We start from the raw sequence: 15,294 nt of genomic DNA, 5'->3' as shown, positions 1-15,294 counted from the left end.
AGATTATTTTCTGGCTTCTGCGAAAATGTCCTGTGTTTCACTGAGTGACATGGTGCTATCTCCTCATCTTTCTCTTTATGCTGAGAAAGATTCAGTGTGCAACTGTTTAGTGTATGTTACACAAAAGCTCCAAAGAAAGAATATCTGAAGGGCTTTTCTCTCCTAACTCTCACCAAAGATGATGAGATTTTTACTATTCAGTGCATATGGCTTGTGGTTCTCTTTGGGGAGAAGAGGGGAGAGTGTATGTTTGGAGAGAAAGGAGATAGTCATTCTGTTGTGCATGTGATAGAGCCAACAATGTCAGTGTCAAATAACAGCGGTTCCTAAGCTAACCACAATGGAGAACCCCCAGTTGAGGACCGAGGAGACATTTACCTGCCTGCTTTGTGCTCAGCAGCAACTACACCAAGATGATTCATCTGTGTGTGGTAGTCCTCAGAAGCAGACGACTTCCATACCCTCCTTATGTTGTGACTTTTTTGCAGATCGTTCCATTTTCTTCCCTTCTCAACTCCTGCCCACAGAAGGACTCTTCCCTTCCCCCTTCCATTGCCTTGGAGCTGTTTTGCTTCTCCTGATGAATGTCAAGTGCTTTGGGCCTGCAGCCCTAATGGGTGGGGGCTAAGACTTGGATCTACCCCTGAGACAGAGTGGAGCCAGCAAAGACGGGTTATTTTAAATTGTGTGGTGACAAGCCTTTTTTTCCCTCCCTTTTTGTTCCCAGAGGATAGCTGGGGAAGTTTGTTGTGCCAAATGCTTGGAATGTGGTTTTTCTCCTCTTCCTCCCCCTTCAAAACAGAAAAAGAAAACTTTATGCTGTGAATTGTGTTAATTGGGGAACATAAATCCAAACTGTAGTGCAGCAGTGCTGGGCCTGGGCACCTATTGAAGTTTAATGAGGGAAGAGCAGCTTTCTCTTGCCCTCCCCTCTTACGCTCTCCCCACATCAAACTCTTTCTTGTGGTACAGTCCTGTTCAGATGGGAGTATGGGAATGCCAGGGCGAGCATGTGCGTTGGTCCAAAGTTCTCACGGGTCTGAAAGCAATGTGCGACTCCTTTAAAATAATGCAGCCGGAGTGAAGCATGGACGTTCTCCCAGGCCAAAGTTAGTTGTGTAGCCAGTGCAGGAAAAAGGGAGAGAGATTCCTCTGGGTACCTGTCTGAAGTGACTGCAAGCCCATTTGAGGCAAATCCATGCTGCAACAGAGATTTGATGGTCTGTGTGCCCTGACCATACATTTCTGGACTGATGATAGGGTCCCATGTAGGATATTATATGACTTTTTACTCCTTGTGTCAGGCCTGATACTTTCTCAGAACTTCATGATGAAGTATTTCCTTATGATTATTGACTGGCTGAAGAGATGTCTCATTACATCCAGAATAGAAAATAGGAATCCTTCTCCCTGTCCCAGCCATGGTACTGGGAATAAGTGGGTGCCCATCAGCTTGTGCAGGGTGTAATGGAGTCCCTTACACAAAAAGGCAGCCTGGGAGGGACTTGATCAGAACATGAATGGGAGTATAATTACACTGAGTGTAATAAGGTATACTTTAGCAGAGATGGACACGTTCAACTGAAATGGCTCTGGAGTGAATGCCAAAAGCAAAAGCTTCCCTTTGGTGCTGATGTTTCAAGAAGAAAAGCAATTCACTTAGTGGAAGAAAGGTAGATTGGGAGGGTAACAGGAAGAGAAGTTAAACAGAGGGCCCTGTGAGTCCCCAAATTTATTAAAATCAATACTGATTGGCTCTGAGGTCTGCTGCAATAAAATAATAAAACTTACTCTCAGATAAAAATGCTACTTATGGTGGTGCAAGACCAGCGTTCATCCTTCAGTTATGGATAATATAACATTACTACAAGAGGTATTTTAATTTGCTAGTAATATTTTACTGCTTTTGCCTGCAAGCTCATCAATGTTTGTGTAGCATTAAGCATTAAAACTCTTATTTTTATCAACTTCACCAGCTCTTGCTGATGTAGCACTGGAAGTCTGGGAAGAACCGCTTGCTTTTGCTTTGAGAAATGGGATGAAAGGTTAGAGGGGGTGGATGGCGATTGCATGAGCAATGCAGGTCAGGTTACTGGTGGATTCCTCTTGCAAGATAAGTGAGAGCCCTCTGAAAGGTAATTATTGGAAAGCATAAATTCCTGAGATAACCTGTCCAAGAAGAAATACTGACAGGAGCAGAGGCCATGTGTTAAAGGCTAGCCATTACTCCAGGGCAATGGGCTAACCTCTCTCTCTCGTTTTTTCTGTAACCTCTCCTTGCTCTGACAGTTGACTCCCTCAGTTCTTTTCCTTCAGTTACTTGTCAATCTTTTCCTGGTCCTGTGTATAGACCACTGTTATGCTCATCTCCATTCTGTACTAATTGGGGTGCAGACAAGTGGAGACTTAGTATGCAGTTTAGTCCCATGTCCAAATTCACGTTTAGTCATTGTCTTTGCTTGTCATTGTCATTGTCACTGCAGTGTTCAGGTAGCTTTTACAGCATGTCTGGAAAAAAGAAAGGTTGCTTTTATATTTCTTTAACTGATTTTTGTATAGAAGAGCTTCAACTAGCTTTCAGGGATGGCATGGAGTCAGTTTTGCCTCTGAATGAAGAAAATTGCTGGATTGCAGTTGGGAAGGAAGTCTTGAAGAGTGAGAAAAATTTCAGAAGAAAAGATGGAGCAAAACTGGGAAATAAGAAAAGTGCCTTCTCTTTCTCTATGGCTTTGTTATGCAAACTCTTTGTGTCTCATCTGTAATGTAGAGATAATGATATCTACCAGCTCCTATTTCCACTGGTTGATTGATTAATGACTGTCTCATGATCCCTAGATTACACTTTTGTGACCTACAGCTTTAACTACTGCAGTGTATTACATCCCAGAAAGAAAATGGAAGTAATATGTTAGCTCTGGCTAGTTCCAGCTGGGAAAACATGATAAACTGACCTGAACAGGCTTGCCCACAGGTACCTGCTTCTAAGACCTCATTCTAAAAGTGCACCAAAGCATGTGCTGTCTGTTCAGCTGGCATCTCCGTTCAGCAAGGCATTCAAGTATCTGCCTAACTTTGAATTGAAGGGGACCTGCACACTCAATGAGGTGCTTTGCTGAACTGGGACCTGATGTTTGGTCACAGGCAGGGTTTCATCATGAGTCTTTGAAGACCTCGATGAACACACAGGGCCAAAGATGGATCTGAGATCTGATCTAGCATGATTGGGATATACATTAAACAACTGGAGTCTTTAAGAATAGTCAAACTTGCTAAAAGAGTAAGTTGTTTGAGTAGAAGAGAGAATCTTTTTTGTGCGGTGATAATCGCAGCAGCACACTTCTGCAAGCTTTGCTAATTGCCAAGTGAATTACAAGGCTTTTTTATTTGCTTTAACTGTTCTACAGTAATAACCACCTCAGTCTGATACTTGAGCTTAGGTGATGCTGAGAACAGGAGGCAAGCCGGAAGAAAAACACATGCAAGGAAAGTTGGTGTATAGGGGAACAACCATCAGATATTTGAGTTTCTGAAAGCTAGTTGTGGCAAGTGCTTTTTCTTGACTTTACTAAAGAATTCCTCTTATATGCTGCATAAGTATCTACAGGAACAAGGGCACAGGTGTTTGAAACGTCACTTCTCAGAGTTAAAGCAATGTGTGTATTTGCACTTACGGTTTTCTCTGCTCCCATGGGGTGTGCTCCAGGTGCAGGAGATCCTGTGCCTAGACCTTTGAGTTAGTTCAAGTGTGTTGTCAATACAGGGCATTCTTTATGCTGAGGGAACTGTGAGATGATGTGTTGGAGGACACAGTGCATCTGTTTCACCTCTTTCTTCTAACTTTTACTGTTCCTTTTTGATGAGTAATAATGACACTTCAGGAGAGGAATGCCCGTAATCTGCCCTACTTCCATTTGCGGGTAGAACTGGGGGAAGGAGGTGAGAAAAGGAAATCTAATTCACAGCCCTCTTGGGAATTCCCCTATGTAGCATGAATCAAGTATATCCCTGCTGTACGTCTGCTGAGGTCAGTAGATTTATACAAGTAAGAAAATGATTGTTCCTGTGTATTCAAGAGAAATAATAACTCAAAGAAACATAACCTTAATTATCTAGGCTTAAGATGACTTTGTAGAGAACATAAAATACGATTTCCCATTGTAAGTGTTCTGTGCGGTTAATAATTATTGACTGAGTAGATTTTTGAGTTTTCTTACATGTGTATTCTATTTGTCATACGTATCATGACTGAGGAACTGAAAGTGCTACCCATTCAAGATTAGTAACTTTATCTTTAAAGTATTGGCTATAGCTGTTTTTTTTTCCCAAGGTTGACCTCAGAGGCAAAGTAAACTCTAATAAGTATGTGGTTTTATTCTAGATCTATATAAATCTCTGCTTTGCTACTTCTGTGATCATTTTCACCTGAGCAAAATGGATTGTTTCCTGTAGCAGGATTTCCTTTGCAGCAGGAGATACAAGGTTCCTACAACAGAGGCAAGTCAGCAGAAAAATGTGAGCTCACTAACTCTTTCTAGTCAAAGGACAGGAAGTACCTAAAATATTAATGTAATTACAGTTCTGTGTGGTGGGGAAGATTGCCTGCCACTTAGGAACATTTCTACTACTCTTCTCCTTGCATGGTTATTTCAATCTCTTCTAAATTCTGCCATCTGGATTGAATGGCACCGTGTATCTGTCTGCTAAATAACTGCACAAGGTGCAGGGGAAATCCCAGCCTGGGAACTTCCAAGAGGGCTAACAGAGGTCATTCAGGCCAGGACCGTGCTGTAGAGCTTGGACAGTTGCAATTCTGACATGGCTAAAAGCATGCAAAACCCTCATGTTCTTTCCTGGCATCTCACTGCCTGTTGAGATCTGATGGAGATACATGGCTTCATGAAAGATGAGATATATAGAGACACATGAAAAGGAATACTCTTGTCAGCTTAGCTGGTGTCATTTGGGCCAATGATGTAACTGTGGTGGTAGGGAAAAACTTCCATTTGTACATGCTGTGTCTCCCAAGAGGGCTGTGCTGACTGAGTGACCTAGCTGTTGTCACTCATGGTGTAGGCAGGCTTTTCCCCATTGCAAACAAACAAGTGTGCTACTTGAAGACTAACCCAAGCTGGTTGTACTGCTGGAGACTACTTCTGGTGGCAGAAGGAGTTTTATGAGCTTGCCCTCAGCTCCTCCAGGCAATGTCAGCCAGGTTTGCTCAAACAGATCAAATGGCCTTGCCTGAAGGAGATCAGGGAGCACTCACGCAAGTATTGCTACTGGCGGGAGGTGCAAGAGCAGTAAGCTGTAGGAGACAAGCAGTGAAAAGCAGCAGGGTAGGAGGAAATGGGTGATATTTTTAGCCAGCACAGCTAGAGCTAGGAGAGGATGTCTGTTTATGATCTGAGCATCTTTTAGTATAGACAGTGCCTAAAGTAATGCACACGATTTATTAGTGAGGTAAGTGTAGGGTGTTACCCGTGTTCTGCAGGGGAACTGTTAAAGCTACAAAGGAAGTCACAGAAGAGTCATTTGTAGAACTCTGGTTTGCTGGCTTCCCGGTGCCAGTTTGGGTGATAGATTACATTTTTTACTAATATACCTTTCTCCTGGATGTAGGAATGCAAAAGATAGGTCCAATGTGGGAAATCAGGACTGAGGGAGTTGAATGGATAGACTTTGTCTTTGACTACATCTGGCCCCTAAGGCTATGATTGTACTAAGCTAAACAGACTTCTGGTGACCCCAAACCCCAGCAGCTTGAGATGCTTCCTTAGAAATATATATAAAAAATCTCTTGTATGTTGTCATGTCCAATCTAATATTGTTGCTGAGGTTTTCATTAGTTCATTCCTTTAGTAATTGGAGAGAAGTTTTGACCTTTTGGGAGAGGTTAGGACCAAGCTGAATTCTGACTGCTGTCTTCAGATACAAAAGAGGTCTAGGTTATTACCTTTCGCACCTGTTGTTCATTTAATTGGATGATGCTGCATCTCTTTAAAACAGAAACCCTGGCCTGAGAAAGAATAGATGCTCTGAGATATCCCCAAGGAGTCTGCCTCTGAGATTAACCTAATTGGTCACTGTGCTGAGTCTAATAGAGATTGTATGCAATGTCTATCTCTGGAAACACCTTAGACAGCCTGGTGTATGGCATGGAAACTGCTGCTGTTACCTCTCCATGGAAATGGAAGAAAAGTAAGAGGACAAGTGGACAAATTACCACAAGCACCATAGTATAATTGTTCACAGTCCAGTATATTTGAATAGAGCCGAGAAATTAATCTTCTGAAACACCTCATCTAAGCACATGTCATCTTGTACCATACACATACATACCGTGCCATACCTGTTGTATCTAGACAACAACTCTGCATGTTAACTGCTGAGTAAGATGGGCATAATGATCCCACTTTTTTGGGTTTGAGAGCTGGGAATGTTGCTGCAGGCCTTGCACAAGGCCATGTGCAGCTGCAAGAAGAGGAACACCTCCAGCTCTGGCCCTTCTTCTGGCACAAAGATGGCAGCAGCTCTTGACTCTGAAAGCCAGATTTGGCCTGTAGGCTGCTGTCAGCGAAATACCCTGATGTACCACACTCTTCTTGGCAGTATTAACTTGTGCTGCTGTTTCTTTTCTTTAAATAGAAATGCTGGCAGGGCTCTCATACTTCCACAATACTTGTGAGGATGGGGCTAATCAGATCAATTTTCCCCAAATTGTAAGCTCTGCCTACCTTTTGTCATTTTTCTTCAGAGACAGATTTTTTGCATGAGATGATACCTGTAGTTTCACACCGGATTAAATTACAGTCTAAGACTGTTTCCAGAGTAGTGAATTTAGCTCACTCTATGAGGCCAGGTTCTCTGTTATGATTCAGCATCACACCGTGATTCAAGCAGTGAGAAGCCTGTCGATTCTGGCCACAAATAGCCAGTAGGGATTTCCAACCCACCAGGGGAAGTCTGCTGATAAATACCTGGCAAAAGGGGATTCCTTTGCCCTTCTACACATAGGGGATGGGCTAGTGCTGGGTTCTTGGAGGAGGGTGCTGGAAAATCTCATATTGCTCTTCCACTAATTTAGGATTCAACCTAGACTTGTAGCTCAGGGCATCTCCTTGACTGCTGTAATGTCTGGGCTGTGCCAGTGCTGACTCAGGAACTTGTCATCAGCTCTCTGATGGCTTCTAATCTCTTGCACCACAAACAGTCTATGCATCTGGCACAGTACTTTTAAACAAGTGCTTGAAAGCTTGTCCATTTTGACCTGGCTGTATGAGTTCTTCCAATGAAAGACATTAACTCTCCTTGCAAGCCTTTCGTTTCATCTACCCTTTGATCATTGCTGCTCCAGCAACACACTCTCTGCTTGCAGCTGTATACTGATTTGTGGTCTGATTTGTGTACTCTACTACTGAAACAGTTCTGCTAGCCATTTTTTTCTCTGACTCCCATGCTGGGGAAAGTTATACAGGCCACTTTTTGTCCATCAGGTGAAATTACTCAATATGTATACAAATGAAATAGATGTCTCAATGACCCTGGCTCTTGGAGAGTCTAGGATAGACATGTGTTTGTGGGTTTTTACAAAGCTGCCAAGTTTATGTTAAAAAACTGAAAGCCCAGAAAGTTTGAGTCATTCTGTAGCCCATCTGGAAATCCTGTTTTGCCTTTTCTCATGTTCACACCCCTTACATCATTAGAAGATGTCGTGCAGGACAGACGCAACTGACCGTTATGAGAAAACTGAATCTGCACATTCCTGCACTTTCTGGCTTGCCCTCAGAGTTTGCACTAGGATTTTGAGAAATCTGTTGTACTTCACCTAACGTCAGGAAAGCCATTCTGTATTTCTGTTGAGTCTCGGTATCCTACCTCTCTGCAGTTGCAAAGGGTGCATGACTGTAACATTTAGAAGCTGCCTATAGACTAGAAGTTCCAAAGAGTACAGCGAAAGGAGGGGCCTAGCCAGCCCTTTGTTGTTTAATGCTTAATAGTGGTCTGATACTCTTGAATATGTCATATTTTCTTTTGCTTGGATCTTTTGATGAATGTTGTGTTAGCATCCTGCAATGTAATGTGAGGATGAGCAGAGCAGAATACTTTATCTCTTCTGGGAAGATGCTCTGGAGCTGGGGGTCTGCTGTCCAAAGGCACTGCAGGAGTCTGGTGATACTGGGCTCTGTTAAGCACAGGTTTCCAGTTGTATCTGCTGTTCTGGGTCTAGAAAGGAGAAGCAGCTGTTCAAGCGGCTTGAACTTAGCCCACTCTGCCCTTTGTGAAAACCAGTGGTGTTTCAGAGTGTATGAGGAAAAGGCATGAGGACAGGCTGGGGACTGCTGATCTCTTTGGCTTGCTTTGTGATAGGTTAGGTACCACAGTTTTGCAACTAGCTCCGTCTTCGTTGCTTATCTAGTCTAAGGTAGGGAGTCATAGTAGGCCAGACCAGATGTGAAAAACACACATGAGCATGGCCAGACCACTGCTTGAAAAGAGAATTATGCTGACTGGGGGGTGAGAGAGAGAGAGAGAGAGGGAGGGAGGGAGGGAGGGAGGGAGGGAGGAAGGCCCTTTGATTATTGTGTCTATTAGATTGTCCACATTAGTGTTGTCTTTGAATCATAAACAATGTTAGCCCATAGTTCGTAACGTTTCCCACTTCCAGTCAACCTCACTACTACCTCTTCTGACTTCAGCCTCTGCCAGCCGTGCTACCCTTGCTTTCAACACTGAGAGATTTGGGAGAGTGCTGAATGCATGAGAGGGGGAAAGATACATAAAGCTGCATGTCATCAACATAATGGCTGGCATTGCTGCCCATACTTCATCATATTCCCTGGAGGTTTTGCATAGATATTAAATAGAAGTGGTAGAAGAATTGAGCCCTGTGGCATTCTTCATGTCAAGGCTCATGGAGAGGAGGAGCAGCTGCCTGTCAGGGGCCTCCTGCGATCTGCTGGAAAGGAACGAGTGTAGCCAGCCAGTGCAGTTCTCTCAGCACTTGCCAAGACATGCGGTTGGTCAAGCTGTACCTCTTGGTCTGTAGTGTTGCAGGTCCTGATAGCTCAGGTAGTGTCTGCATGATTTCTTAGTCTCTGTCCATCTTTGTGAGAAGGCCTGAGACCCCACTGGTGCTTCATTTCCAGACTTATTCATGAATGTCTCCAAAAGGAGAGTGCAGAGTATTTTCTGAAGCCATGTTGGTTCACTTGTTTTCCACCACTTCTCAGGTCTTGCCCAGTTTGAAACTGGATGGCAGCGCTGCTGAAGAACAATTTCTGATTTAAAATGTCTTTTTCAGTTGTCTTCAGTGTTCCTCACAGTATCAATGATCTAAAATATAAGACTAGAGGCTAAAAGTATAGTAAATGAAAACTCCATGGTCTTGAGGAGAGCAAGTCCCACATTTTTGATCATGGCTGGGGACGACTGCAAACTTCAGAAGGAAAAGTCTGTTGCTTTCTTTTACGTGATTAGTCATTTCTTTATGTGCTATCAGCTTTTTACTTGCCTAGTCATGTAGTGAGAATGGTTTTAGAGGGAAATGACTAGAAAGGGGCCTGGCCTCAGGAACTGGAGACAATCTGGATTCATACTTAAAGGATCTGGTGGAAATTTAAGAACTGTACTTGAGGAGGACTGGTTCTTTGTTATCTAAGTTTTCAAGGGGTGATGTGGCCTGTAATAATGGTGGAGCTTGGCTGGTTATATGTCTTCAGTGAGTGCTCTCCTTCTCTGGATCCTAATCTGAAATGTGATAGGCACTGCAGGAGGGGTGTGCTAGATTCTGCCCATTGTGTGGCTTTTGTAAAAGTTGTAGTGCAGTCGAATAGCTGGGACTTTGCAGGATGGGCTGGAAAGTAGTGGTGGAGAGCTGCTCTGCTGCTTTCAGGGCCCATCAGGATCCCTCGTCAGCAGAGAAACAAATGTCCTGAAGCGGCTGGAGTGAAGCCAGGCTCTTGGTCCTTGTTGCTAACTTACGGGCTTATAAGCCAGGCCAGTTCTTGTTGGTTTTTTTCATTTAAGGCATGCCTAGACAGAGGAGTCATGGCACTAGGTACTGTACAGAAAAGTAGTAAGTCAGAGTCTGCTCAGAAATCTTATGGTCTAGTTAGAGCAGGCAGGCAAAGGTTGAGAGAAGGGAAGTGTTGTTCTTCGCCGACTTTGTTATTAGCTGACCTGAGTCCATGATGGAAAACTTCAGTTTCTTCACGCTTAAAAGGACAGCGACCTCATGAAAGTCACAGGGTCTGATCCTCTATCCTGGTGCATGCTCTCATGCCAGTGACTACGTGCAAGGCTGCATAAAGTTGCACCAGCCTCCCATCACTGTCCCAGGACCCACAGGGCTGGTGGTGCTTTCAGAGTGCTCACCTCCCTGTTCATGCTGCTCTGAACCTGCTGTTTAGTTTCAGTCCCGCCCTTTTTCACCAAAAAAGAGCCCCTAACTTCTACTAGACATATACCCCGCCTATGCAGCCTTGCAGAAGATTATAATAGCATAGGTTGTTCTTTTCCAAGCCAGGGAGCTTTTATTAGTCAGCCAGAACCGGGTTATTTTGGTGTCCCCAGGCTGGAATGTAAATGCAAAGCCTGCATGCGTGCCAGCAGTGTCACTGGCTGGCCTGTCCCAGGCATCTGGGATTTCACCTGTGGCCCTGCACTGAGGGGCTGTGTGTTTTTTGCCGTGTGCTGACAACTTTATTCTCTATTTCCAGTTGTGCTGCTTTCAGTATGATTTGCCTTCCTTGGCCAGCAGTTGGTCATGTGCGCTCCTTGATTTTTTTTCCCCAGTATCATTGAAATCTATGCATATGCTGATGATTTTGTGTCATTAATATCAATCTAGACAAGTCTGTGTGACCTTTCACTCCTGTGTCCAAAGGGAAGAATCGACCCTTGCAGTCAGTCACAGCACAGCACTGACTCATACATACTTTTCATAAAAATAATGCAGAAATTCCCCATAGTTTTTACAGATATTTTTTCAGGAGATGAAGTGTAAGTCTTCCATAGCAACACAGCTTGGGAAAACTATGAAGCATGTAACATCAAATAATTAATCTTTCTGACATATGATCCACTTCTTACTATTAATGTTGTCCGTTTATTTTTTTCTCTTCATGTATCTTGCTTGCTTAAACTCAGCCGATCTGCTTGAGTTTCATCTGAGCTCATGTGCTCTCCAGTCTTATTCCCGCCCTTATCTGTTCTCCAGCTCCATTGTAAACCTCTTGGGAGGGGGCTGGGATTTGTCCCACCTCCATGACTCCACAGTGATGAGCACAATAAGACAGTACTTTCCCTTTTTTGCCCTGATTCTAATAATACTTTCTGGTTTTCCTGCATAAGACAAAACATGCTGTGTTTAGATATGTAGCACTGAAAACAAAGAAAAAAAAATATCTCTAAGTTTAAAGTTCCTTAAAAAAAAATAACTGAAATTTGGAACAAGTCAGAGTCACTCCAGTAAAGACTAATGGTGAAACAAAACAACCAACCACCCAAAAGTAATTGCAGGGAAGCTGTTTTCCACTGAGATATGACTGTCATAAGGAAATATTGTTTCTTTACTTTCCTGTATTTAATTATTTGTCACTTTTTAAAGATTCCATTTATAATTAAAGTCAGGGCAAGTGTTCAAGGTCCCAGTATCTGAATACCTTTCCAGTGAATACTTAGGTGCTGGGGTATTTGGTCATGCTTGCTGTAATGGAGCCAAGGCAAGCTTTCTTAAAGTAAGGACATGACTAAATGCTTCTCCTAAATTATTATTTTTCTTTAAGGCAAAAGATGCATATTTAAAATCTTTAATGTAATGAAATGGCTAGACTACAAGATTGTGTCAGGATTGAATTTGACCCATTAACTTGGTAGCTTCTCTGCCATTAGGATCTCAAAACCCCTTTTCTCCCTCTTAGAAAAATCTGAAATTTAATCTTACACCCTACTTGACAGTGTCATTTAAAGCCAAATATTTAACATTCTAAGAATTATAGTTATTTTCACTCATAGAAGAAGGTGGAAACTGAGGTCATCTCCAGCCAGATCCTATATCTGGGTTGCTGAGACGTATTGTTTTTGTTAATACAGATGCTTTGTGGTGTGCATATTCTAATGACTGGAGTAATTTTTAGCATAAAGAAAACCTATACAGGGGTGGCAGTTTGTTGTCACATGGCTGTGCTTTTCCTTCCAGTAAACTCCTTGGAGTTAGTGAGTATCCCTGGCTTAATACAGGGGGAATCTGACATAGCTCTGTGGAAGCTCAAGTGTTTGTGGAAAGAGCTGTTAATCTTTGATCAACTGGATTCTCCTTGCTACTGACTTTGATTACACAAGTGTACAACTTTAATTACAGCTTTTAATAAGCTTTCATTTCTTCCTAGTCACATTCTTTGTATAGTAGTGCAGCTTATCTTTTCCTTTCTCCTCTGCTCCACACCCCCCCCCCCCCCCCCCCCCCGGCCTTTTTATGGAAAAAGAGGTTTGAGGTCATTGCAGGGGATTCAGTGTCCGGAGGGATCCCGCTGTACACGTTCTGCCCACGGCTCTGCTCTCCGCTCGCTGGTACAGTCCAGAGAGCTCTCCTTCAGCTACCCTGCTAAGGTCCCCGCACTGGCTGCTGCCCAGGAGGTGGTGGTCAGCAGTGGCGGGACAGGGCTGTGAGGCACCACATTGATACAGACATTCACTGCTGCATGATGCCGCTGAACAACCCTTAGAAAGTCTCTGTAGCCAAAGGATGTACTGACTCCTGTGCGCAGTTCCTGCTTGTGGAGGACTGCCTCCTTCCCTCCCTTGGAGTCACTCTGAAATGCGGTGGGTGAAGTCAGAGTGGCAGAGGGCAGCAGGAAGCTGGTGGGCTCCGGCATCCAGCCATGGTGCTCGTTCCACATCCAGGGGCTCAGTGTGCTGAATACCCTCTGCTCATTAGAAAAATGACCTGATGGAAGCTTTGTGAGAGACTTAAGGGCTTGTAATTGTAAATAATTGAGATATGGCTTAAAACAAGCATAAGGAAATGCTTTTTTCACATGAATCATATTTCAGCTGTGGAACTCATCGCCCCACAACATTTTAGGTATGAAAAAGATAAGTGGGTTGTAGAGTTGGTTGGATAAATTCATGGAAGAAAGATTCATCAAGGTCTATTAAACATAATACCCCCACCATTGGGTAACCTGAGACTTGGGGAACTTAAGTTCTGATCATCAGAAGTGAGAAGGGGAAACTAGGGGTGCCTCCCTCTGTATTTGCCCTGCTCTTGTGTTCTTCCCGGAGCCTTTGCTGTTGGGCCCTGTCAGTGAGAGGATATTGGGCCAGTACAGCCCAGGGGAAAAAGAGTATGGCTCACATGGAAGTCATAAGGTGCAACCAAGGAGTGACTTAAGAGACGTGAGTCAGAAAAAAGACACAGATGGTAAAACAGAGCAATTTGCACCAATTTGACATTCAGAGGTGTGGAAAAGGAGTATACTTTTAAAATGCCAGTTGTGCCTGTGGAAGAGGGTAGTGGGGAAAACAACTAATAGAACAGGAAAGGGAGCCTTTTTATCTCTGTGCATGCATCCCTTCAGCTCCCTTGCTGTGCGTGCTATACTCTTTTTGCACACTAATGAATATGAGAGTCAGAGCAAGTTATGCTATATATCACTCTACTCCTATTTTCTAATGAACTTACCCCTAATGGGTAGCTGTTCTAGCTATTCATGTCACGACTGAATTTCACCTTGACAATAGATCAAGAATGAGGTTCAGCAGCGTGGCCCACCTACTTTGCAATGCTCCAGCATGACAGCTGCTTTGTGTCCTCAGGGTAGCTTTACTTTGATGCTTTTCCCTGTTTAGAAAAATTTGGAGGGAGGATTTTGGTAATCTCCAGCAGGCAGAGTTTTTAAACCTTTCTCAAGGGAAGATGAAGATTCTACAGAATTTTTGAACAAATAGTTATTTATGAAATAAGTGACATTGTCTTTAGAACTGTTCCTCGCACTGGGCTCCAGGGGAAAGCAGCATTTGCCATGCTGGCTCTTCCTGGTCACTGTTGTAGCCTGCTGCTGTTGGTGCCTCAGGTTTGACTGTGGAAAACTCTGGAAGGGTTATGACAAAATGTCTAGTCTGACCATTGCAGACATGGCCCTAGTTGTTAAGGTGTGTGTTTTCATGCCTCAGAAGCACACAAAATGAAGACTATGTCCTTTGCTCTTATGGGCTCTTTGACACCAGAAATACTGGAGTGAAATTATTCTAAACCTGGCTGGCTTGCTGGTTGCTCAAAATAGACTGCAAGAGTTGCTGTAACATAGGATTGAAATGACTAATCTGCTGAATTGGCTGGACATACTACAGGGGAAGAGAAACAATAGAATGAGTTCACCATGGTGTATATGTTGCCTGACCCAGGGTCATGGGCCGGTTTGGTTGCATCATTTGCTCATTCAGTAGCTATGCCACTACTGAAAAGATCTGTGTCCAGTTCCTGAGAGTCTGATCTTTTGGTGGCACTTTCTGCATGATCTGCTTCAGCAGTGTCTCGTGTCAGCAAGCTTTGCATGTGTTCAGGGAAAGTTTTTCTGCTTGTCCATTGTTTGAGGGGGCAGTGCAATCTTTCTTACTCTCTGCCCTGTCTCTTTTGGCAGACTCGGGGACCAGTTCTACAAAGAAGCAATTGAGCACTGTCGCAGCTACAACTCTCGGCTGTGTGCTGAGCGGAGCGTCCGCCTTCCCTTCCTGGATTCACAAACTGGGGTAGCTCAGAACAACTGCTACATCTGGATGGAGAAAAGGCACAGGGGACCAGGTTGGTAGCGTTGTGTCTGTGTATGCATGTGCATGTATGGAGGGCTGGCCACTGAGCCCTCATGGGGTTTAATTAATAGGAGCTCAAACCTGCTACAGGCCACACAGAAGAGAAGCTGCCTAAACCTCTGTGCCTGCAGGGGATTTCCTTTGGTAACTGCAGAGAGCTCATCCTAATTATTCTCTCTCTACCCAGAGAAGTGCCTGACATGGTAGTTTCTAAGGCCACATGATTGTAGCTCTTTTAAAGCTATTGATCCCAGTCTGCAGTAGAAGACACAATGTTCTGCTCTAAGCAGGACTGGAGTTATCTTCAGGGTGGAGAGGTGGAGGTGGAAGTTTCTCAGATGAATGCTGAAAATAAGGAATTATATTGGGAAGGATATAAAGCCAAGGTAAAACATAGGAGAGTCCAGTTATTGGAATGAACATTGTTCTGATGGTTAGAAATATACCTATAACTCCTAGTTCTGCTTTGGACAAGTTACTTGG

The 15,294-nt window shown here is 43.6% G+C and overlaps 1 protein-coding gene across 9 annotated transcripts in view; it reads left to right on the top strand.

Moving 5' to 3' along the window:
- DPF3 (double PHD fingers 3) overlaps positions 1 to 15,294 on the top strand; it is a 198,047-nt gene that overhangs the window by 55,834 nt on the left and 126,919 nt on the right. For all 9 annotated transcript variants that reach the window (XM_041122017.1, XM_029996849.1, XM_041122009.1 and 6 more), the window contains exon 2: positions 14,643 to 14,803. In XM_041122017.1, the coding sequence (XP_040977951.1) occupies positions 14,643 to 14,803 (161 nt within the window). The remainder of the gene's footprint in view (positions 1 to 14,642; positions 14,804 to 15,294) is intronic.

This window comes from Aquila chrysaetos, chromosome 2 (assembly GCF_900496995.4).
Source record: "Aquila chrysaetos chrysaetos chromosome 2, bAquChr1.4, whole genome shotgun sequence".
Taxonomy (NCBI): domain Eukaryota; kingdom Metazoa; phylum Chordata; class Aves; order Accipitriformes; family Accipitridae; genus Aquila; species Aquila chrysaetos.
The sequence above is the reverse complement of the archived record's forward strand: the minus strand, read 5'-3'. Positions and strand labels throughout refer to the sequence as shown.